The sequence below is a fragment of the Gouania willdenowi genome, chromosome 8, assembly GCF_900634775.1.
Source record: "Gouania willdenowi chromosome 8, fGouWil2.1, whole genome shotgun sequence".
Lineage (NCBI taxonomy): Eukaryota > Metazoa > Chordata > Actinopteri > Blenniiformes > Gobiesocidae > Gouania > Gouania willdenowi.
The window spans coordinates 7,355,880-7,380,292 of NC_041051.1; the positions used below are offsets into that span (position 1 = coordinate 7,355,880).

Sequence of the window (24,413 nt, forward strand, 5' to 3'; positions counted from 1 at the left end):
TTTTTAAAATGTGCACAAATGCACAATTTGTTTTATACATTTTGATATTATTCTCTACACCTCTGTTAATAAAGGTGTTTTTTAAGGGTTTGCCTCTGAAAAAAAGAAACTAACAGGTACGATATACTAAACCCCAATTACATCAGAGAAAACATTAATACATATTAGTGTTGCCATTCTGGTTTGATTTTATGCATCAAAGCATCATCTCAAGGCAAGGGCAAAATATTGAGATATATGTTGTAGGGATGTAACGATTAATCGTAAGGCAGTTAAAAATCGATTCATAGGTATCACGGTTTATATCGATTTTCTGACAATTGAATCGCAGTACTTTTTTTAACCAGCAGAGGGCGCCATCCGGAAGTGTTGGCGGCGGGCGGAGTCTGCTAATACTTTCTTTCTGGCTGCCTTCTACTCTTAAATATGTTAATAAATGATTCATTACCCCTTTAGCACCGAAAGAATATCTGTAATATTACTTGAATATCTGTAAAAGTCACGTTTTTCTATTAGCTCTGTCTGCTAGCATAGCATCTCTTCTTCACTGCAAGATATCTGCATGCCAACCGACCACTGTGTTACCAGCGCCCTCTGCTGGTCCAAACAATTATGACGTAAATCCGTGCAATGACGTTTTTTTTTTTTTTTTTAAAGTCCAATTGTTAAGGCACAAAATACATTTTCAGTTGCACTTTTAAAAGAAAAAGAACTATTATGCAGTTTTGCATTGTTTATTATAGAACCAGAATTTAAATTAATAGGCTTCATTTTCATTTGTATTATTCCTTTATTTATTTAATTCAAGATTTATTTTTAGTTAAATTGCATTGTTTTGAATTGTTTATCAAGGAATTCTTTTGACAATGAAAAATAAAAGGAAAATAATACAGTATTATTTACAGACAAAAATTTGTCTACAGTCCCATTTTGTAAATGAAAAAATCGTGAGAGAATCGTATCGTGAACCCAGTATCGTGAATCGAATCGTATCGGGAGTTGAGTGAATCGTTACATCCCTAATATGTTGTATGTCATGATACAGCTTGAAAATATCGAGATATTTAAAAAAAAAAAACACCATATTGCCTAGCCCTAATAATGTAAATATAAAGTCTTAAATTACTCAACAGTTGAGCGTGAAATAGTCAGTTACTGTTACAGTAACAGATCAGTTACTTTCCCTTTGGCAGATTTAACTGTGGCTGAGCAGTGGGAATTTCTCACTTAAATGCAATAAGGAATACTAGTATTCCTCACTTTATGGTCACTCAATTTTTTTTTAACAATTATGTAAACATAATGAGTTTTTGAAACGACAATCAAAGAAAAAAAGATCTGCTATACAGCCTATCTGGTGGACATGCCAGCTCCTCAAAATTGGAAACAAGTTTCAGGCTGGAACATGTTGGGGCCTTCAGTAAACAACTTAGCTGATGCTTCAGCTCCCTGTAGTTTGATCAACTTTGAGCTACTGTATGTAGAGTTGTCACGATTCCAAAATGAGAAACCACAATACTATACCAGACAAAATATCACAGTTCCGGGTAATGTCGCGATACTGAAGCCTTTATTTATTATTATTATTTTTATGAACTGCAATGTATTTGTACAAGTTAGAAATATTTATTCGTTACTTATAGTGTTGTTTGGTGCATGATAAGAGTACATGAACAAAAGCATATAAGCAATAAAACTAAAAAATGAAGTTAGAATTTATATGGTTGAAAAAAAAAATTCAGTTTCCTTTGCACATCAATTTATGTTTAATTAATATAAATAAGCAACTTAAGATAACAGATCCACTGTCTTCCAATTTTTTTTTTTTAAACTATTAGGCAATAATGCTTCTTCTTCAACATAATAAACCATAGAGGATAAAATACAATAAACAGGAACTGATTCCCTGAGGAAACTACTGTATATTTGTATACATTTTCTGGATGACGTCACTGGTGTTTTATGAGATTGGATGTGATCCTCCTTTGTATGTATATAATTTGTAAATATTGTTTGTACATTGTAAATATCTTTGTAAATACATAAATTAAAAAAAAAAAGAGATTGCTCTGAGTCAGTGCGGAAAAATCAAACAAACAAAATATTTTCCCTCCTTTAGCTCCTATAGCTGGTGACAGCGCCTGCACAGTGGATCTCCTATTGCTTTACCATCTCTGCCTCGTTTAAAGCCAAAATAGTTCCAAATGGGACTTTTAGAGTTTGGTTTTTTGAGCAAAATTAGTGATGCCACTGACGATGACGCCACCGCCGCGGCAGACTTGCCGCTTGGGCCTGGTGCTTGTGCCAATCATTCAGCAGCTGTGAAGTCTGGTTGCCATGTTGGTAGGGCTGGGCGATATGGCCTTTTATAAATACCGCGATATTTTTAGGCCATGTCACGATACACGATATATATCTCGATATTTTGCATTACCCTTGAATTAACACTTTGATGCACAAAATCACACCAGTATGATGATTCTATATGTCTACATTAAAACATTCTTGATCATACTGCATTAATATATGCCAATTTTAAACTTTCATGCAAAAAAGGGGATATCACAACTAAGTCAAAGTTGACATAACTGTATTTATTAAACAGTGAGTGGCTCAAACATAAAATTGTCAACAGAAAGTGCACGTTCTGTGCAAAATTGTCACAGAGACATTTCAAAACAAGACATTAGTGCAGGATGCAACTCACATGGCATTTCAAAACACAAAATTAAAGTGCACTTTTTGTACATAATGCCACTACAATATTTTAAAAACAAATAGTGCCCTTTTGTGCATGTTGTCATTAAGATGATGTAGCCAATTGTACATTTACTGTTGGTTAATAAATTTTTTCTCTGAGATTAGTTTCTAGGTTCAAGTGTGAGTTGGGAATGATTACTAAGATGTGCAGAGAATAGACAGACAATTTGTTGTTTATAGAAAATAAGTACCATGGATTTATTATATTACAGAAAATAATAATAAACAAAAGTGGTCTCAAAACAGACTCCAGTTCACCCGCTGGGATTTAGCTCAGTTCATAAGGCGTCACAGCCTGGGGAAAAAAAAATAGTTCCACTCAAACGAAAAATGAAGTCAGTCCTACCACCCTGGTAGGACTGAAGTTCGTTGGGTTGGTCCACTGGAAGAGAACCTAATTAAATAAAGTTGATCCTACCACCCTGGTAGGATTGAAGTTCATGCGTTCCTGGTAAGAGGATCGGTGCGGCGGTCCTACCGCTCTGGTAGACCTGCAGTTCACCGTCCACGACGTCATCTCCGTGGGTAGTTCACCATCTTTAGATCCATGGGGGGTTTAAAAAACCTGGCCGATGCAATCTGAGTCGCCTATACAAAGTCCTCCGTTCTGCTGCCGATCGCTCCTTTTGTCAGGTGCAAGGCAAAACCGCTGGTCTGCACAGTCAGTAAAGTGCTGTCTGCTGAGCACCGGGTGTGCGTGCTACCGTTCATATGCTGCGTTTTCAGCTGCTGCTTGATCGTTTCCCGTATTCAAGCCTTCTCCTCCCGTATCTCATGCTTCCTGTTTATACTAGGATACTGGTCTGTGATTGGCTGGCGTGTGTGCGTGTGGATGAGTGACGTCAGTGCAGTCTATTAGTGCGGTGAAATAATATTGTATATAAATAACTGAAGAGTAGATGTTATAATAAATTTACTTCTGCTAAATATAATATAATTTAATAATATAAATATAATACATTTCTTTATGACGTGGGTTACAATGACATTTCCAAAAAAAAAAAAAAAAAAAAAAATCAAAAAAAAAAAGTCCGCGAGTTTAACGGTATGGTCATTTTCAACACCGCACAGACTACAAGCTGCGATATATCGAGTATATTTGATATATCGCCCAGCTCTACATGTTGGTATGTTTTCAAGTAAGTAGCATGCTGTGAGCTTAGATTGTGTGGTGAGAAACCAGGAGGAAAGTAGAGGCAGCTGCTATGTAGCGGAAACTGGCACCGGTAGAATCATAATCCACGTTAGTACCGTCGTGTAGAATTTCTAGTATAGTAGGAACTGTTTCAACTTGGCACCGTGGGTATCGTGCAACTATAAATGTATGTACATAGACTGTTCACATAACTAATGATTAGTCACATATATGCATTGGTTCTTGAGTGACAGTCTCTTGAAATCCGATAAAACATATATATTTATTTATTTTTTTACTATTTTCATTGGCCCATAACTGCATGTGGGAATGTAAGAAAATAAATCTGATCTTTGTTTTAATTTATAATATAAAAATGACTCCTCGGCATATTCTTTATGTAACATCTTCATTTTTATTTTGGACCCCAACTTTGGGTTATTTCATCACTCGCCGATATTGAAAATCCTTTACATGAGGCCATTGTTGCTTGCCTCTGTCTCATAATCATTTGTTCATTAGTTTTTAGACTGTCACCCAAGAACCAAATTACCAACGCATATATGTGACTAATCATTAGTGATGTGAACAGTCTATGTACATAGTTCAAAGTTGATCAAATTACAGAGAGCTGAAGCATATGCCAAGTTGTTTACTGAAGGCCAAACATGTTCCAGACCCAAACCCCTGACAAGGAGCTGGCATGTCCACCAGATAGGATGTATAGCAGATGTTTTTGTATATTCTGAGAGAGTAGGTGGAGCTGTATAACTACACCAAATTTCAGTTTCCTATGTGATTCAGTTCCTGAGATATTGGAAGTTGAACATGGAAGTAAAATTAGGACACACAAAAATCCACACATACCTCCTCTCACTAAATTGTCCATATCTCAAAAAGTACCCTAATTTCCGGACTATATGCTTTTTTCTCGTGCTTTGAACCCTGCGGCCTAAACAATGACGCGGCTAAATTGTTGATTTTTCCTGGTTTTATAAGCTTCATGCCGCCACAAATTTGAGCTCTGTCACATTAGTCCAGGTGGAACAATTAAATTGTTAACATTAAATCGTTCTTGCTCGCACTAATTAATGGCTTCATGTAGTAAAGGAAACTTATCAGTTGAAACGCGGACATTTCCCTGCAACCTAACTTGAGTACAGCAGCTCGCCTACCTGCCCTTTCTGATTGGCCGAGTTGTCTGAAGGGCACCCTCATCAGCTTGCGTTAGGCTGCGGCATTTATGTGGATTTTTCTTAGAAAATTGCTAAATGATTGTCATGCGGCCAATAAAACAGTGCGCTTTATAGACTGGAAATTATGGTATTCATCTGATCAAACTAAAAATCTACAGTGTGCCTATTGAATAAATAAGGAACAACTGGTAACAAGTTCAGAATTATCTTAGACTGAAGTGTGTGGGCTAGTTATGAAATGACATGGAATGTCCTATGTCTGTATACAATCTTAGTGACATTTTTGAAGAAGCTTTGCCTACTCTATGATTATATGTCAAAAGGAAGACAATAATACAAAAATGCATTAAATGTCAATTTAATAATGAGTGAACACTGTCTCTTCAGAATGGCAAGGTGGATCCAGCAGTCAAAGCTCTGCAAGCCCGGCAGGACGTGATCATAAGGAAACTGTACGAGCTGAAGGCTGCTGCGGAGGGTTTGGCTAAGATTGTGACCACCCCTGATGCAGACCTGGACCTGACTGTCGGCAGCAGCCTGGCCCTCCAAAGCTCCAGCTCCACAGATCTGGACACACTCCTGGGCAAAGTGAGTCCCACTGAATGAGTGTAGAGTGCTATTAATAGTTCTCTAATGAAGGCTGAGCTTGTGCTGGATTCATATGTGCTCATGTTCTCATCACACACACACACACCGGTCTGTCATCTTCAATAGTCAACATTCTTTCTTAAACGGAACCTGCTCAGTTGGTTAAACAGACGTGAGGGTGTGGATGACACGCTCACTGTTTGAACTGAACTTCATGTCCTAATTCAGTGTTTACTTTGTGTCACTAGAACCACGGTGCTCTACGTGACATTGTGATAAACGCCAACCCATCCCAGCCACCGCTCTCCCTGCTGGTGCTCCACAGTCTGCTGTGCCAGCGTTACCGCGTGTTGTCCACCGTCCATGTGCACTCCTCAGTGTCCAACGTTCCACCTCAGCTACTGTCCTGCCTCGGCGCCCCACACGCCGACAGCTACGCACGCCACCTGTTTCAGCTGGGATTCACTCTCATATGGAAAGACGGTGAGCAAGGAAAACCAGTCCAACTCAGTCACAGTATCATCACATACACCATTGTACTATGGCACATGTTTCAAACTCAAGGCCCGGGGGCCAAATCCCACCCTTTGGAGTGTCCAATTAGGCCCACAGGAGAAAGTAAAAATGACAGAGAACATAAATCTTAGTGTAAATGATACTCAACAATATTTGCAGGAGCTCAGTTTTCTTAGTGCTTGTATCACTTGTTTGCAGTCATTTTTAATGTTAAAATCTTGAGAAAACTAAAATTTCTTACAAAATGCTTCAATTTTCCTTAATTAAATAGAAATTGGTCACAAAATCTCAAACATTTAAAGTGAAGATCCCATTAGGACTCATAATTGTATCTGTCACTTGTTGCTTTGATATGGTCAGTTTATTACATATTTAGTATTTTACGTAAAAGTGCAAACTATGGTTCAGTATTTGTTGAAATTACTCGTTTTCTCACCCACTTGAGAATAAACTGCTGCGTATTAGGCCCCTGAACTAAAAGGAGTTTAACACTTCTGTGTTATGGGATGTATTAGCTTCATTCTGTCAAAGGGAATTTGAAATTGTGTTTCAAAATTTCCCAAAAACTGTTTCATGGTCTAACCATTTAGGCCTCGGCAATATGTAGAGAATTTTATGAATTCTTTTATTCGTAATCAGAGGCCCTACTGCAGTGGTTCCCAACCTGTTTTGGACCGTGACCCCATTTTGGTGTCAATAATTTTTTGGTGACCCCAAAGACATCTTTTTTTAAAACATGTTTGTTATTCTACGTTACAAATACAGTGTAGCCAGGATGATTTTTTTTACTTCATTTTGTTTGAACTTGATTGATATTTGGCAAAGTGAAAGTACAGTTGTTTAAGATTGTGTTTTAATTTGAATAAAAAACCTGTAATTATTTATCAATTACTAGACATTTCAGGTGACCCCATTTAAACTAAATGACCCCAAGGTTGAAAAACACTGCACTACTATCACTTTTAAACATTAGCACTAGTTAGCCCAACTAAGAAACTACACCAGTGTCATGACAGCAAAATAGGAAGACTTACCATCTTTAATTAAGGGGAGTTGCAAAAATAAATCTCCATATCAAACCACTGTTAAATGTTAAATATGCTGCTCCTCCACTCAATCACACCCTTATCATTTCTAAACTAGGAGCAGACAGGCAGACAAACCGAAGGTTCTTCAAACATGTCAAGAGATTAAAAAAATTCAAAGTAAATTGTCTGAAAAAAGTTTTCTGAATTAATTAAAACCATAACATATTATTAAAAAAAGTAACTAATACATAGACGTGTGTATTGTATAACCCTGTGGTGTCTTTCATAGTTTAACACTCTGGAAGTTATCATTGAGAAAAAAAGGATGATTGTTTTAAATTAAACATTTAGCTAATAATTAAACAAATAACTTCATACTCCTCTTTAAATGAAGGACTTGTGTTATGTCCAAATCAGAGTTGGGGTCAATTACATTTTTTCAATTATAATTGTCTTCAATTATCCATGTTCAATTACAACTCAATTATGATTACTTTGACAAGCTTTTTTGCCAATTACAATTAAAATCATTATTTTTCCCCTGAAACTTCTATTCCATTTAATCACAATTACTAAGCCTTTAATACTGTAAACCCCATAAAACATAACTTTTGTTAGTTTTCTGTTAGCATCTTTTATAAGTTTTGACCCATGTCTTAAACCGGCAGTAAAATACACTACTATTAATAATATTCTTGGTGTGAGTGTCTGAGCCTTTTTTCTGTCAGTATACCCCTCAATTATTTTTTTTAATAATAGTAAAATGATCCTCAAGAGAACTAACGGTAAACTTAATCATAAATATTTTTTTTAATAATTCTTAATGTGTAATCCATCTAACTGTAACATGATTCTGAAGTTTTCTGTTTAATTAAATTGTAATTGACAGCTTTTATTTAATTTCCATGCCAATTACAATTACAATGTCAATTATCTGAACTCAGTTACAATTCAATTATGATTACAACAGCAAAATATTTTTTAAATTATGATTACAATCATAATTATGTCATAGTTATAATGAATCACCAATTACGTGATTGATCATTATTGACCCCAATCCTGGTCCAAATAATAAAATCATCAATCAGAGCAAACATTTAGGGAACCCTTGCAGAAGAACATTGATATTGACCAGAGGTGTAAGGAGTTCTAATATATCCTACTCAAGTAGAAGTACTGTTACTTGATTGAAATTGTACTCAAGTACAAGTAAGTCATAAATAAAATACTCAAATACAAGTAAAAAGTAGCTCAATTAAATAGTACTGAAAGTAAAAGTTACTCGTTATTTTCACCCTCCACGTTTATTTTTTGTAATAAGTCTTGCCACGGTTCCCTTGCAGACAGTAAACGTCTAATGTATAAACTTAAAAAGGAAAAGACCACATGAAAATATGAAATAAAAGGTTTATCTAAAAAAAATAACGCCAATGAATTCAATTCAAAATTAAAAAAATTCTCAGGCTCTAAGTATAGCTACAATAATGAACTCTAAAACTGAGAAAATAACCTCCATTCAATGCTGTTTTGGTTATGTGCACAAATGTAATGAATTACTTTACTTCCTTTAAAACAAACTTAGAGTAACTAAACCCCTGCTTTCTCCCTACCTGCCACTAAAAATGCCTTGGTTATGGGCGGGGCTCCTGGAGTAGTTAAGACACGCCCAGTCTATACTATAAAATCTTCAATGAACAATCTATGCTATGCTAACTAGCTACTCATTACTCAATATTCCTCTCTATTCTCTCAATCCAACCTACTCACCACACATTGTAGAACCCACAGGTGGTAATTTTTACAGAAACACAAGACGGTACCAAAACGTCACATGATCTTGTTCTCAGCCAATGGCAAAAATCAATTGTAATCGCCAGGTTTCAACCTATAGAGGGCAGTCACTGACATTTTACAACTAAATATGAGAAATTTAAATGTTTTGACTAAAATATTGAGTTGAACCAGGATCAATCAACAGCACTACTTCATACCCAAATACATTAGTATTCAGCAGAAAAAGTGGTTTTGGGCTTTAGTTGCTCTATAGGTACAAGTAAAATTACTAATTTTGAAAAGTACAAGTTACAAAGCTACTCAATTACAGTAACGTGAGTTCTTACTTTTATCTCTGGTATTGACATATTTTAAACACAGGTGTTTTAGCTGTTATTAATGATGCTGTACATTCTCTCCACAGTTCCAAAGCCACAGATGAAGTTCAGTATTCAGAACATGTGTCCCATTGAAGGAGAGGCTAACGTGGCACGCTTCCTGTACAAGCTGCTGGCCCCCTACCCCAGCGACCCGGGCGCTGCCACGCTGGTTGACAGCTGGGTGGACACGGCCTTCTTCCAGCTGGCCAAGGGCAGCGCCAAGAAGCGCACCGCCGTCCTGCGGGCGCTCAACTCCGCCTTGGGTCGCAATCCCTGGATGGCGGGCCCCGAGTTCTCCTTGGCTGACGTAGCCTGCTACTGCTGCGTGCTGCAGAGCGGCTCGGCCTCGGCCGCCGCCGCTAACGTCCAGCGCTGGATCAAGTCCTGTGAGAACCTGGGTCACTTTAGTCCTGCTAAGATACTCACACAGTAGCAGTTACTCATCAGGTGCCAGACATCAGAAACTAAGAAAGAATAATAAAAATCCTAGCCCTGTCAGGAATACAGCGACAAGCCTTTTCCTGTTTCCTGTGACATCATGAACTGATCTGGTAGAAATAACAAGCGTGTAACCTAGAGTATTGGTCTCTGCCATGCTGCTTTTATATACCTCTGAGGTTACTGGGACAAGTTAAAACAAGGGCTTGGTGCCGATGACGTGAGTCGTGTATGCTGACAGATTTATACACAGGTTCCATCCACTTTGTGCCTCACACTATCCTGTTGTAAATGTGCGTGTGCGCTTTAGTGGTGATACTTTCTACCATTTTCTGTGAAAGATTCAAACTAAAACTTTGGAACAACTGTTGATTGTGAGATTTTCCTTTCATTATCTCAACCCAGCATTTAAAAATGCAGGTAATAATAAAGGAATTAAGTGTACATATGAAATGAACCAACAAGGAAAAAGTAACCTTTCATAATGCAAGTAAAGACAAACTTGCTGAAATTATAAAAAGAAAGTCAGCTATTGTAAGTTTCTTTATTGTTCCAGTACATGGTGATGTAAATCATTATTTTTGCACTTTAGTTCCACGTTACATTTTGTTCTCCGTCCATATCCAATACAGTCTAATAATTTAATCCTTGTCAATTTCTGATACATTTTTAGACGCCTCATTATTACTTTCTGTGTGCAGGCGTTTTGTTTATGAATATAAAAAGGCATTTTAGAAGATTAGCATGAAATGTAAGAATGTCCTGTTTGTCTCACCCCACCTGTCACCATGAGGAGGGTGTGCCACACACTTTGAGAAGCACTGCCTTAGCCTAACTTTATGAAATCGTTGAAAATGGGACAATCTTCAGCTTTTCACTCCTAAATGAAACCCTTTCCTCTGAAAAGTTGGAACTGTCTATGATAGAATAGACCCAGACTGACAGGTTTTTTAAAATAAATGCTATATTACTAATTCACATCATTGTGTAGTACAGATGTAGTTTAATTAGAGCAGTTAAAATGTTAGAACAGGTCACTTGCTGAAAGGTAATGGGAGGTAAAGAGCCTGTTAACACACTTATATCCAACAGGTGGCAGCATTTAGTTTACCTGAGGAAAAGACGATGATCCATTCATTCATTCTTCTCCAGTGTCTTTTTTTTTTTTTTTTTAACCCAGGTGACGTGTTGTGGAGCTCAAACCAGTTCACACAAGGTGCCAAAATACACCTAAAAGATGTCCCCAGTCTATCAGTGCCAACTCTGATGGGCTTTGACCAACATTTGAAATAAAACAAGTGATATATCGAGTTATCTATTTTGAAAATTACAACATCGCCTATATCAATTTATTATGTTATTTTATAGCTCATTTTGTATGAAATACTCATTTTAGGAGTCACTGCTTTTACTACCTCTAAGAACAGCATGAAAAGCTCAGTTAGATGTATTACCATGTCCTAACCCAGATCTTCTCCTAAAAAAAAAAACCACATTACAGAACTCACTCACACATGCTGTCCCTTATAGGAAAAAAAAGACTATCGTGACAGATTTTGTGCAGCCGTTTGTTAATAAATGTACCTGTGTGGCATTTTTTAATCAGCAACCTTAACTCATAATTGTCTTTCTGGTTCAACTTTAAGCTACAAATATTGAGATTTAAATCACCATCGCCATTTTGAGAAAAAATAGAGATATGAGTAGAGATGTCCCAATACAACTTTTTTTTTTTAACTTCCGATACGATACCGATATTGCAGTCTTGATTATAGGCCGATACTGATATCGATCCGATACGGTAACAGCATGAATCATACATACTTTTTATTACTTATTTTGTAGTGTGGAATCTTAGAAAAGGCTTGATTATTAAAAAAAAAAACACCCACCAATTAATTACACATACTTAACCTTTTAGAATAAGAATATTACATGATTGAATGAATCAAAAAAATAAAATAGAAGACATTGAAAAAATAAATCCAAAAAAACAATATATATTACATCAGAGATTTTAGATGCAGTGGGATAAAAGCTGATATTCGTTTTCTGGCTGATATCTGACCAATATCCCATAGAAACATCCCTAGATATGAGTTTTAGCCCACGTGTCAAACTCAAGGCCCGGGAGCCAAATCTGGCCCTTTAGCATCCAATTCCGTCCACAGAAGAAAGTAAAACAATCCAGAGAAAACATGAATTAATGTGTAAAATACAAAAAAATTCCAGTTGTAGATATCTCAAATTCACCAATTCAATGAAACTCGACAATATTTTTAGGGGTTTGCATTATTCCTTTCTTTATATCACATAGATGCAGTCGTTTATTTGCATATTGTGGAAAGAATTGTCAATATTTCCACAAATCTTGCAATTTTCTCACAAACAATGGCACAACATTCCTCTAAATTACACAAAATTTGGTCACAAAAATCAAGCATGTTCTTAAGTGAATTGAACTGACATTGAAAACTAGGGTACAATGTTAAAATCCCTCCCCCCCAAAAAAAAAACAAAACAAAACTGTGGCCCATTTGAGATCAAACTGGTCCATATTTGTCCCCTGAACTAAATGAGTTTGACATCCCTGGAGATCATCTTATTTCTTAATAGTTTTAATTCCTATTATCTCTTTTACAAGCAGAACTGGGCTATCGATGCACATTGTATTTATTATTAGTTTATCAATGGTCCCAATATTTCATCTTACTGGGAAAAAAGTTAAAACTTTAAATTTTTTTACATGTTTTTGAGCTTTTAGTGCAGATAGGTATCTGGAGGAACTTCATGAACGCTGAGAGGGAACTTTTTTAACTGCATAGAAGAACTGAGGTGTGATCACAAGATGCAAACCCTCAAACATTAATTCCACCTTACTGCTCACCATTGCTGGTTTTTTAATGTCCCCACAGACTGTTTCACAGGTGTGTATAATCCTCCTTGCTGGATGCTCTAACAGAATATTAAAGTCAGAGCATACATACAGAACCAAGCATGAAATGGTTTGAATAATAAAGATGTTTGTTTCTCTAATGCTCTTTCTAGGGTGATGTAACATTCTCATGTCTCACTGGACTCCTGGAAGCTGTTTGACAAGATTAAAGCATGTAAATACTGTAACATCTAGTCACAAAACATGAAACACGCTTTGGACAACAAAAAAAGTGATACAATAATAAAACTCAAAATTATCCAACCTCATCACTGACCAAATCACACTTGAATGGAGGGAAAATGAAAACAAGCAGCATAGAAAGCAGCTTCTTACAATATTCCTTTTATAATACACAACAGAGAAACAGGATGTGTTCACATAAACAGCTGTAGAAAAAGAATGGGAGGTGACCGACGGAAATCACTACAACTGAATCCAGTGGTTACACATCAGTAACTAGGTGAAAGTTAGAAAAACTCACTTCAAGAAACCTGGTATTAAAGGAATTCTGAGAGTACAGAACCAGTACAGTGCCCATCAGAAGTATGTATTCATATAGTGGGAGGAGCTTATGTAGAGTTGTCAATTATGGCCAAATGAGTGTGTTTGAAGGTTGGATGTACAAAGAGGTGTACATACTCTGTACTCTGTAGTGTTATAAAGGGGTATATTTGTGGGTGCAAAGTAAAATAACGTGCGCACTTTCCCTGGTTTAATTCTATGGAACATGCGCATGATAAATTGATAAAGTTTGCACCAATGAAGCGGATTAGGTAGAATCTGATAAAAGAGACAAATTTGTACAAATAAAACTATTTATTTAGCATTTAACATTTCTTAGTGCAGGGGTGCTTATCATCCAAGGTTAGTAATTAATATACAGATGTAACGTAGCGAGCAGACTGAGAATAACTTCATCTATAAATCATGTGTGTGGCTCACACTTCCAGAGGAAACATGATGTGTGTGATATTATGGTTAGTGCTGTTTATTGTAGGTGTTAACGTGCTGTTAAAACCTTTCCTCTTTGTGGTTGTAGTACCGCACAGAAAAAGTGCATGCACCCACGTGTGTGTGTGTGTGTGTCGAGCTACCTGTCCATCTCTCCTCCGTGGGCTCACTCTCACGCACGCGCATCAGCCGCGCACATGCACGCACTCAGTGACTCACATCAGGTTGAAATGCGTGAGACTTGAGAGCTTTGCTAGTATATCAGTGCAGCTGCTCAGACGCCCCTCCCCCTCTCCGGTCTACCTCTCCGACAGGGTGTAACCAGTGTTGATTCCGCGGCGACTACAAAATAAAATGAAAATTAACATTTTGAAACGTAATCACCAAATAAGTCCAAAATAATGGATGCACACACTCTGACTATGTGCAAGCTGTTACAACACTTTCAGCTCAAACAGACACTGCGTCAGTGAGTATTCACTCCACACACGCACACACACACATACATAGAACTTCCTTGATTTATTACAGAGATGTACAGTTTAAAAAAAAAAAAAAAAACTTCCATTTTGTGGTCTGGTTTTGTGTCCCCTGAACTACAATAAACACAACATTCCATCCATATGTAAAGCACTGGTAAAGAAGGTTGAACGAACGTCTACTCAGTCCAATTGCCAGCAATGATTGTCACCTGAACGTTTTCAGGGGAATGTATGTACAGTGGGGCATTAAAGTATTTAGTCAGCCACCAATTGTGCAAGTACTTCAACTTAAAAAGATGAGAGGGCTGTAATTTTCATCATAGGTATACCTCAACTATGAGAAACAAAATGAGTAAAAAATCCAGAAAATCACATTGTAGGATTTTTAATGAATTCATTGGTAAATCCCTCGGTAAAATAAGTATTTGGTCACCTACAAACAAGCAATATTTCTGGCTCTCAGACCTGTACCTTCTTCTTTAGGAGGCTCCTCTGTTCTCCACTCGTTACCTGTATTAATGGCACCTGTTTGAACTAGTTATCAGTATAAAACACACCTGTCCACAACCTCAAACAGTCACACTCCAAACTCCACTATGGCCAAGACCAAAGAGCTGTCAAATTACACCAGAAACTAAATTGTAGACCTGCACCAAACTGGGAAGACTGAATCTGCAATAGGTAAGCAGCTTGGTGTGAAGAAATCAACTGTGGGAGCAATTATTAGAAAATTGAAGACATACAAGACCACTGATAATCTCCCTCAATCTGGGGCTCCACACAAGATCTCACAATGTGTGGTCAAAATGATCATAAGAACGGTGAGCAAAAATCTCAGAACCACATGGGGGGACCTAGTGAATGACCTGCAGAGAGCTGGGACCAAAGTAACAAAGGCTACCAATAGTAACACACTACGTCGCCAGGGACTCAAATCCTGCAGTGCCAGACGTGTCCCCCTGTTTAAGACAGTACATGTCCAGGCCCGTCTAAAGTTTGTTAGAGAGCATTTGGCTGATCCAGAAGAGGATTGGGCAAATGTCATATGGTCAGATGAAACCAAAACAGAACTTTTTGGTAAAAATTCAACTTGTCGTGTTTGGAGAAGAAAGAATGCTAAGTTGCATCCAAAGAACACCATACCTACTGTAAAGCATGGGGGTGGTAACATCATGCTTTGGGGCTGTTTCTCTGCAATGTGACCAGGACGACTAATCCGTGTAAAGTAAAGGAAAGAATGAATGGGGCTATGTTTCGTGACATTTTGAGTGAAAACCTCCTTCCATCATCAAGGGTATTGAAGATGAAACATGGCTGGGTCTTTCAGCACGACAATGATCCCAAACACATCGCCCGGGCAACAAAAGAGTGGCTTCGTAAGAAGCATTTCAAGGTCCTGGAGTGGCCTAGCCAGTCTCCAGATCTCAACCCCATAGAAAATCTTTGGAGGGAGTTGAAAGTCTGTGTTCCCCAGCGACAGCCCCAAAACATCACTGCTCTAGAGATCTGCATGAAGGAATGGGCCAAAATACCAGCAACAGTGTGTGAAAACCTTGTGAAGACTTACAGAAACCTGTCATTGTCAACAAAGGGTACATTGAGATGAACTTTTGTTATTGACCAAATACTTATTTTCCACCATAATTTGCAAATAAATTCATTAAAAATCCTACAATGTGATTTTCTGGATTTGCTTTTCTCATTTTGTCTTTCATAGTTCAGGTATACCTATGATGAAAATTACAGGCCTCTCATCTTTTTAAGTGGGAGAACTTGCGCAATTGGTGGATGACTAAATACTTTTTTACCCCACTGTAACTAAAGTATCAAAGAGAACTAAACTCTGGGTAGTCGTCTTGAGTTAAAGTTTTAGTTCTGCCTCAATTCACTCAGAAACCAAAGAGAAGATGCTGCTGTTGTATCTCAGAAGGAGAATGCGTTCAAAGTAGTCATCGGTGAGACTGTTTCTCTGCGTTGTCACCAGGTTGCCTTTCTGACTGAAGAAGCGTTGGATGGGAGCGGTGGACGGCAGCGTGGTGTTGTACTTCAGGAACAGCTGCTTCACTCGAGGATAATCCTGTAGGCATTCCAGACTCTTCCCGGTTCCTTCCACGTACTTGGTGATCTCTTCCATCACTCCGCGCTGCTGCATTTGATCTGTAGGCTTCACTGAGCCGTAGCTGAAAAAGTCGTCCTCTATGGACAGGTTATGGCTGGTGTTCGCTTCGGTTTCGTTGGTGAGGCTGATCTGAGACGCCTCTGTGGCCAGCAGGGAGCACATTTCCTCCCTCTCAGATTCGGCCATCCACCACAAGCGAAACTGAGGGGTTGTTGCTGTCGCAAACTTGGCCTCGGTGCTGGAGAACAGCTCGTGGAAACGTACATCAATGGCTGTCACGATGGCACCAATGACGTCGCCAAAGTAGTTGGCCCCATCCTTCTGCTCATTTAACTTGTTCTTCAGACTGAGTACGGTTGGGATGACCAAACCCAGGAAACACTTCTGTTCTGCTTGGAAAAGTTCAAGAGCGAATGCAAGCGGGTGGAACACAGTGACATACTCTTTCAGGAAAGCCATCTCCTCCGGCTGCAAACGCACCACCTCCAGTCTAGCGCAGAGCTCCGTCAGCTCCCTCTCGCTGAGGGCCACCACCTTCTGCACGGCGCAGTACTCCATGTTCCAGCGTATGACGGCAGGGACGAAACGCGCCATCTTTCCGATCTCCTCAGCAATATCCATCCCAACCTGAAGGTTGTGGCACTTGGTCCAAATGGCACAGACCTTGGACATGGCGCTGTAATGAAGCTGACACATGGGTCCCTGGGACACCGCTTGCCAAAAGTCCTGGGTGACGATCTGCTCCAGGGTGTGGGAGGCACAGCGCTGCACACTGGGCAAAAACAGGAGCATGTCCTGCTCTGGTTCCCCTTCCAGAACGGTGCTCACGTTCTCATAAATCCCAATGTCATCGTCGCTCTCCTGCCTGTCCAGGAGAAACTCTTTGAACACACTGGCGAAGGGGCTCCCGTTGTCGGTAACTGTAGTCTGAACTTTGCTTTCAATACTGTACGCAACGTGGATGTCGTGTATTCGCGCAGCGATGGTGTCGTATGTGATGCGACCCTGCAGTCGGACGAATGCCAAAGCAGCGGATTTCCTCTCTAAACTGTCCGGATCGATCCAATGACAAGTCATTCCAAAGAAACTTCGGTTGTTTGCTGTCCAGATGTCTGCCGTAGAGCAGATGTACTGAATTCCGCTGAACTTGGACAACAGCTGCTCTCGCATCTTGGAGAATCCCTGGTCCACCTTGGTGAACAAGGTCACCCTGTCCATAGTCTTTGAGCCTTCAGTCAAACTGGCAATCAGCTTCTTGAACCCTGGCTGCTCCAGCACATAAAAGGAAAGGCAATCCTCCACAATGTAGTTAAAGATGATATTGTCGATCTTAGCTTGGGTCAGGCACTTGGTGAGGATTTCTGCTTTCAGCTTTTTCAGCTGGCAATGTCTGCTATCGTCTCCGTTGTACTCCTCTTTTTTCCTTCCTCTTTTGGAATCAGGCCTAGCCTCACAGCCCAAGTGTGTTCTCTGAAAGACAGAGATGCAGTTTAGTTTCTAGAGCCACGGTCCTCCACCTTTTCCAATGTAATGAAATTTATTTTTTTCTGCCACGTACACCTCACCAGTGGGAGAAAAAAAACTTGGGGACAAATTGAGACAAAACTATTTGCTTCAAAACATCCTATTTTCAAGGTTTTTAATGTAGGAACAGTAGTTAGGGTGCTTCGCTGAGAAGTGACAGTGTTTCCAACAGTAGAAAACAAATGTCCACGAAAATGTGAAAAATCCAATAAGAAAAATATTGATTAAATATCAGAAAAGAAAAAAACAATAGATTTAAAAAAAATAAAATAATCGATTTAAAGTCGGCACCCAAAAAATTGTGATATATCGTGAAATTTATTTTTTGTTTCACACCCCCTACTAGCCACGGAACCATATTGCATTCACAGAAGAAAATACATTTGTTTTTTCTGAATTGATGAGATAAAAATAAGTCAATAAAAAAATGTTGCCCTGTTTTTGTGTCTTTTATAGGAAATATTTTTCTGTTTTTCTGAGTTGACGAGATAAGGTTTTATAGGAAATATTTTTCGGTTTAAAATTGTCTCATCGATTCAGAAAAACTGAAAAGTATTTCCTATGAAAAACAAAAAAAACAGGGCAACATTTTTTTCTTTTTTAGTTAAATTTATCTATAAACTCTAAAAAAAAAAATATTTTATATATATATATATATATATATATATATATATATATATATATATATATAGTTATTTTCTGAAGAAAAAAAAAAATATATATTTCATATAAAAACGCATCTCATCAACTCAAAAAAACTAAAACTATTTCTTATTAAAAAAAAAATGATATTGTGATATATTGTATTGTTTATTAACAGGCTATATCGTCGGGTTGATGGCAATGCACACCCCTAATTGGAATAGCTTTTTATTTCACATATATCAAATAAAATCACACATACACCCCCGTGTACATTTATAAAGCATATTTTGGAGGTGTATCGTTTGTTTTTTAAATTTTGTAAACTTTGAATAAAGAGCATCACAATGGGAATGGGAGTGAGCTGTGATTGGCTCCTCCTCCTTAGTTCTTACAGCGTGTGTTATTAACCACAGCGCGTGTCGCTTATTCACTCTTTCAAACATTTACAGCTCATATATAATATGATCGCAAGAGGAACTCTGACTTTCCTGCGACTTACGTCTAAATGCTTCTTTAGGTTAGAGGTGGAGGTTTTCGACGTGGACAGCAGGTTGACCTTCGGCAGACACAGATTACACTGGACGATGATATTTTTCCCCTGGTCTGCCTTGTATGAGAAATGGTGACGATACCGCCACGCATTAATGGCAGTCCTAGCCTCGTCCACGGGCTCTTGGTGCTCCACATCCATCCCGGACGCCGCGTTTGCTCTAACAGACGTCTAAAAAGGCAACAGAAGTACCGTAATCCTGTTCAGTAATCGTGATTACACGTAAAGTAACGATGGCGGAGGAGATGTTCTGGTGAAAAGGGGGCAGACCTTTGTTCGCATGTTGTGTGGAGAGAGAGCAAGGAGTGGACGAGGGAGGTGTCAATCACTGTTTACGCATGCGCATTTCAGAGCAGGCTTCGTTTTATAGGCAGTGCGCATGCGAGGGGGACGACGTGATGACGTCACTAGGACGTCTTCCAACAAATGAGCTGCAAAACAAAACGAAAGGCTATTCCAAACCTAATTCCTTTGTTTTGTGGTGTAAACCTGACTGGTAAAAAAAAAAAAAAAAAGCAATAATAAACGTATATGAAAGGAGATCCTTTTTCACAATAAAATTACATCCACTAGTAAGGCAATTTGGAACTCACATTTTGAAAATAAAAAGTGGAAAAAGGCTTAGTTCTGCCCCTTTCAATTTTGTAAATATAATAAAATCAGGGAAGCACATTTCAAAATTATATATAACATTTATCCCTTTAACATTAATTTCAAAATATACTAATAAGAGTGATACATGCACTTTTTATTTTAACGAAGCTGAAATGATTTTACATTTATTTTACCACTGTCCATTTACGTTATTATTATGGAATGCGGTTAAGGATTTTATAAACAACAGAACCAAAAACACAGTAGAAAATATGCCAAAATTATTTATTTTTTAATCTTTGAAAACAAAAATAAATCAATATCTTTCATCATTAGTCTCATAATATGAATGACAAAATTGCATATTTATAAATCAAAATTCTCAAAATCCATTACAAATTTTAATCTTTTCTTATTTGTGTTTAATTATTGTATACATACTGTATTTTTTATAAAACAAAAAAAGTGAAAGAACCTTTTGTAATTACATTTGTAAAGAAAGTTTATAAACCGTTAATACGTTTGTAGAGAAAGATTTTAACCTTTATTATGTTTGTAAAGTTAGATAATAAACCATTATTACATTTGTAAAGTAAGAATATAAACCGTTATTACGTTTGTAGAGAAAAATTATAAACCGTAATTGTCTAGATGAAATGTTTACACACTGTCGTGCAATAAATTATTAATTCACGCATTTCTATCTTATATTTCTATCAAATATTTATAAATACTCACATATCAGGTTAAAGTCATTTAAGATTTTTCTTTTATATTATTTTCAATGAGTCTATAAATGTTTATATATCGTTTTCTGATAGATGGTACATGTCTGATCATACTCTCTCATGTGCACATCTTCACCAGTTGCTGGTACGCTCGAGTTAAAATACAAACCACAGTTTCTGCTTCACCTGTTGTGCAAAAGGATTCTTGACAGTCCCTTGTGTGCTCATGCATGTGAATGTGCATTGGTAAATCAGTCTGTCTAGTTAGATGTGGGTAAAAAGATTAGTAGTTGAAATATAATCCTGGATTTATGAGTCTGTGCTGAAATAAGCTTTCACCATTTGATGCCAGATGAAATAATTTGAAGTGTGATGCAACATTATTAAGGTTCCTTTAAAGCAGGGGTGTCAAACTTATTTTGGCACTGACAATATCCAAGCAATGGGTGACAGGTAGTGACTTTGTATTTATTTAATGTTGGGAAATGTATCAAATAATTTGAGGTGTTCAGTGCAGGCTGGGCCTGACAGGAGTTTTCTCTCCCTGACTTTCACTAGGCTCACCTGGATGATCGGCGAGAGTAGACGGGCGCGACAGGGGTGGGGCTACAAATCTGCTGCTAAATCGGACAACTCTGTCTACAACACGATGGCTGAAGTCGCGTTTGCTTACGTCCTCAAGGAAGAGATTGAAATGGAAGATTTATTAGATTACCATCTGTACTCAATGGGCTACGGACTTCATTTCAGGGTTCAGGGCTAGCTATTATTTAGTATTTACATACCCTTCAATCAGGCTACCTAAAGTCACCAATCTGATGTTTGGAATTATGTAGAATATAGGCTACATAGTGAGACCTTATTATAAATTCAACATTACACTCTGAACTGTAAGTGAAAACTTATCAGGGAGATCAACAAATGTTGAACATTGCATTATGGCATGAATGGTGAAGGTCTGGTGTGATATTTGGGAATTATACAAAATCATGGCACTACTTTGAGGAACTTTGTATTCATATAATAATGATAATACTCATAATCGTATATGATAAACAGACAGACAGACAGACAGACAGATAGATAGATAGACAGACAGAGAGACAGACAGACAGACAGACAGATAGATAGATAGATAGATAGATAGATAGATAGATAGATAGATAGATAGAATATGGTTGTTTTACAAATTCACAAGCTGAAACCAAACGTTTCTCACCAGCCACACAGTGCAATAATGATAATAATGATAATAATTTATATTTTATTTTATTTTTTTAGATTTTTTTTGTGTATTTATCTTGCTGCAGGGTTATTTATCCAAGTCCACTTTCATTTATTTTTCTTTTTTTGTTGTCGTTGTTGTGGGTACCGTGAAAGTTGATGACTTGATAGTTCTTAACTCAGGAGATTGTGTACCGTTCATGACGGTAATACAGAGATGTGCCAGAATGAAATTGGGCGTTTCAAATCTTTTTGTCACTGAACTTATATTTCTGTTCTCCGCTAACAGATGGCCGTTTTCTCGTCATGCATGGGGCCATGTAGCCTCTGTAGATGCTCTTGGGGAACTGCAGTGACTGACCCAGGCAGCTGGTCTCGTTGGAGTCTCACAAGCTTTCTGTGTCCCACGTGCCCGTGACATCAGAGCAAGTCTGGAGCAAGTCAGACAGAAATCTAACCAGTATGCACCGTGCATCTGCAGTCAGCTGTCAAAACTGCGTCTGTCTAGCTCATCTCGAACAACCCTAGTGACTAATGAGCAGAGGTGTGGACTCTAGTCACATGACTTGGACTCTGGTCACATGACTTGGACTAGAGTCACATGACTTGGACTCGAGTCAGCTTCAAGTCATGAATTTGATGACTTTAGACTCGACTTGACAAAATGTAAAGAGACTTGCGACTCGACTTGGACTTTAACTTCAGTGACTTGTGACTTCACTTGGACTTGAGCTGTGTGACTTGGAAGGACTTGCTACTTTCCCCCAAAGCCCAAACATGTTGCTGTAAACCACTCTAGCCATGTGTGCGTGGCTGTTCAGTGCTTACCGTTGTACCATTTCAAGCTATTCATTGAATTTGCACAACTGCAATAAATAATTGGAAATATTATGGTGTTCTAAAAGTTTTGACCGGTAATGTACATTGTGTATACACATACATATGACGGTGTACTGTATAAATATTGTAAATCAATGCAGTTATTGACAACAAATTACCGAAAACCCCTATTATGTCTCTAGGAATCAATGGATTTGAATTGCCTGCCAATAACTTCTGGGAACTATTTTAGTCTACATGAACCATGTGACGGTCAAGCAATTTTATACTTCCGTTGTTGCAACTCTCTCTCTCTAAATGGCTGTGATGGGGGGCATTTAAGCAGTTGAAAAGGTGTTGGACTAAGCAGGAATTATTGGGTATCGGGGGCATGTAAATCTGACAATCATCAGCATAACAATGAAACGAGATGCCATATTTCCTCATTATAGACCCCAGCGGTAGTAGATACAGTCCAAAAAGAAGGGGACCAATAATAGACCCTTGAGGAACACCACAAGACAGATGCCCAGAAGCAGATGTAAAACTATTAAAAGTTCTGTCAACCAAATATGAATAAAACCAGTAAATATCTGCCCCATTAATCCCAACCCAATGCTCTAGTTGGGAGAGGAGAATACAATGGTCCACCACATCCAAAGCAGCAGTGAGATCTAAAAGCAAAAGGCTCACTGTGTTCCCTGAATCTGTTTCCAGGAAGATATCATTAAATTTCAACAGTGCAGTTTCTGTAGCGTGAAGCTGTTTAAAACCTGATTGAAAATCCTCATGAATGTTATTTGCGGGGAGGAAATCATTTATCTGGGTAAAAACATTTTTCTCTAAAATTTAGACAAGAATGGGAGCTTAGAGATGGGTTTAAAGTTAGAGTAGACTGAGGGATTAAGGCCAGATTTCTTAATAAGTGAATCATTTTCAATAATGTTCTAATGTGAAAAATTTTAACATGTGAAAAAAATATTAAAAACGATAAATAAATGTAGATGATCAAAGCATATATGGTCTGTGTAAACATTATTACTCTGTTGTTAAAAGGACTCGAAAGGACTCAAAATTCAAATGGTAGGACTGGTATATAACATTTATATTTAGACTTAGATTTAACATTTAGATATAACATAACATTTAGATTTAGATTTCAAATTTAGATTTAGATTAAATATTTAGATATAGATTTAACATTTAGATATAACATATACCATTTAGATTTAGATTTCAATATTTAGATTTAATGCTTTTTTTTTACCTCTATATATGTGGTTAAATGTTGTGTTAAATGTAGGAAAATTTGCTCAATATGAGAAAAGTGAGATAAATAATGAAAAGGTGTTAGCTATAACTTTTATACAAAATTTTTACTCTTGGCACCCCATAGTTGTCAGTGCACGTCTGAACTTTATCACGACTGTAAATGGTCTGCGTTATAAAGATTATCACTTGATTGGATTCAAATTAAAACAGTGCGCAAATGACATGTACACAGAGCTGTGCGTGTGTGTCTAAAGAACATGTTTGGATTATAAATAAACCAAGAAGCTGATTTTCATCAAGAACTTCAATGCACTTTGTGCTTTAATTAGATAACATATTTAATGTGACTCTCTTCCAACAGCTCAGTCAGTTATAGGCCTGTACAACATTATTTAATGCATAAGTGAGGTTAAATATTTAATTATTTTGTTTTATATTGTGCATTGTTGGAATGTCTGTGCTAAATAAATATTTCACATTTTTTATTTATTTATTATTTTAAGCATTTATATTAATTTATACAATTGCAATGTTTTAATTTTAGTGGTTTATTCACATTCAGAGCCAGAAATGCAATGGGGGACTAATAATTTGCATAATAATTTATTTCAGTGTTTCAGTTTCAGCCAATTTTCATTTGGGTGCATCCCTAATGGAAACTGTTGGAATCAGAGGATACCTTCAGCCAATTAATGTTGAAGTCTTTGCAAATTAGAATAGTTTTATTTTTCATTCAAACCAACAAATATC

General features: G+C 37.5%; 2 protein-coding genes across 2 annotated transcripts; one reads left to right on the forward strand and one right to left on the reverse strand.

Moving 5' to 3' along the window:
• Positions 1-5,463: 5,463 nt before the first annotated feature.
• On the forward strand, positions 5,464-10,187 carry aimp2 (aminoacyl tRNA synthetase complex interacting multifunctional protein 2; the record flags this gene model as incomplete). Its single annotated transcript, XM_028454984.1, has 3 exons — positions 5,464-5,679; positions 5,928-6,162; positions 9,424-10,187. Coding segments are annotated over 3 exons (840 nt in total), but the record flags the coding sequence as incomplete, so codon positions are not given.
• Positions 10,188-15,913: 5,726 nt separating this feature from the next.
• Positions 15,914-19,337, reverse strand: zbedx (zinc finger BED-type containing X). Its single transcript, XM_028455489.1, has 2 exons — positions 18,976-19,337; positions 15,914-17,777 (listed from the first exon to the last, which is right to left on the reverse strand). The coding sequence occupies exons 1-2, from the start codon at positions 19,165-19,167 to the stop codon at positions 16,074-16,076; spliced, it is 1,896 nt and encodes a 631-aa protein (XP_028311290.1). The 5' UTR covers positions 19,168-19,337; the 3' UTR covers positions 15,914-16,073.
• Between the last annotated feature and the right edge of the window lie 5,076 nt (positions 19,338-24,413).